At 60.7% G+C, this 1,251-nt stretch overlaps 1 protein-coding gene across 1 annotated transcript in view; it reads left to right on the plus strand.

The window, feature by feature from the left end:
* LOC108640727 (G protein-activated inward rectifier potassium channel 4-like) overlaps window positions 1–1,251 on the plus strand; it is a 4,927-nt gene that overhangs the window by 2,411 nt on the left and 1,265 nt on the right. Inside the window, exons 3-4 of the mRNA XM_029962079.1 lie at window positions 5–809; window positions 1,034–1,240. Coding sequence (XP_029817939.1) covers window positions 5–809; window positions 1,034–1,240 — 1,012 coding nt within the window. The remainder of the gene's footprint in view (window positions 1–4; window positions 810–1,033; window positions 1,241–1,251) is intronic.

Here is a 1,251-nt window from a genome sequence, read left to right on the forward strand (position 1 = left end):
CCAGAGCGGCAAGCGGCAGCGGCAGCGCTACGTGACAAAGGTGGGCAAGTGCCAGGTGAACTTGGGCAACATCCAGGACAAGAAGAGGTTCCTCTCGGACATCTTCACCACCATTGTGGACCTCAAGTACCGCTGGTTCCTCTTTGTCTTCATGATGTGCTACATTGTCACCTGGGTGGTCTTTGGCTTCATCTACTTCTTCGACGCCTGGGTGCGGGGTGACGTTGGGCACCAGGGCGATCCTGAGTGGCAGGCATGCATCGAGAACGTGGACGGCTTCATCTCTGCCTTGCTCCTCTCAGTGGAAAGCCAGCGGACCATCGGCTACGGCACCCGGATGGTGACAGCCAACTGCACCGAGGGTGTCATCCTGCTGATGGCTCAGTCCATCGTGGGCTCCATGATTGACGCCATGATGGTGGGCTGCATGTTTGTCAAGATCTCCCGGCCCAAGAAGCGCGCCCAGACCCTCATCTTCAGCAAAAACTGCGTTATCTCCCGCCGTGACGAGAAACTCTGCCTGATGTTCCGCGTGGGGGACTTGCGGGAAAGCCACATGGTGGATGCCAAGATCCGGGCAAAGTTGATCAAGTCCCGGCAGACAGCCGAGGGGGAGTTCATTCCCCTGGAGCAGTCAGAGCTGAACCTGGGCTACGACACAGGGGAGGACCGTCTGTTTCTGGTGGAGCCCCAGATCATCTGCCATGTTATCAACCGCCACAGCCCCTTCTGGGACATGTCGGCCGAGTCGCTGCGCCGGGAGCAGTTCGAAATCATCATCATCCTCGAGGGCATTGTGGAAGCCACAGGCAAGTGTTCCAGGGCAGGGGTCAGGGTGGGGACAGGCAGCTCCCTTGGGCTCCTGGAGATGCCAGGCAAAACTGGGCTCAGGACTGGCGTCCTGCCCAAGAGATGCCTGGGGCCAAAGCTGGCTCTGCCGAGCAGTGGGTGATGCAGGGCTGGAAGCCCCTCGTTGGGCAGCAGGGGCCTCGTGGCAGTGCCCTGGCCCAGCTCAGCTGCTGTCTCCCCACAGGAATGACGTGCCAAGCCCGCACCTCCTACACGGAGGACGAGATCCTCTGGGGATACCGCTTCGAGCCCTGCATGTCCCTGGAGAAAGGCGCCTTCCATGTGGACTACAGCCGCTTCGAGATGACCTTCGAGGTGCAAACGCCGGTGGCCAGCGCCAAGGAGCTGCACGAGCTGAAGGAGCTGGAGCAGCAGGAGCACTCCACGCTCAGCCTCTACTGG

This window comes from Manacus vitellinus, unplaced genomic scaffold (assembly GCF_001715985.3).
Source record: "Manacus vitellinus isolate BGI_N305 unplaced genomic scaffold, ASM171598v3 scaffold_41_pilon, whole genome shotgun sequence".
In the NCBI taxonomy this organism is placed as follows: Eukaryota; Metazoa; Chordata; class Aves; order Passeriformes; family Pipridae; genus Manacus; species Manacus vitellinus.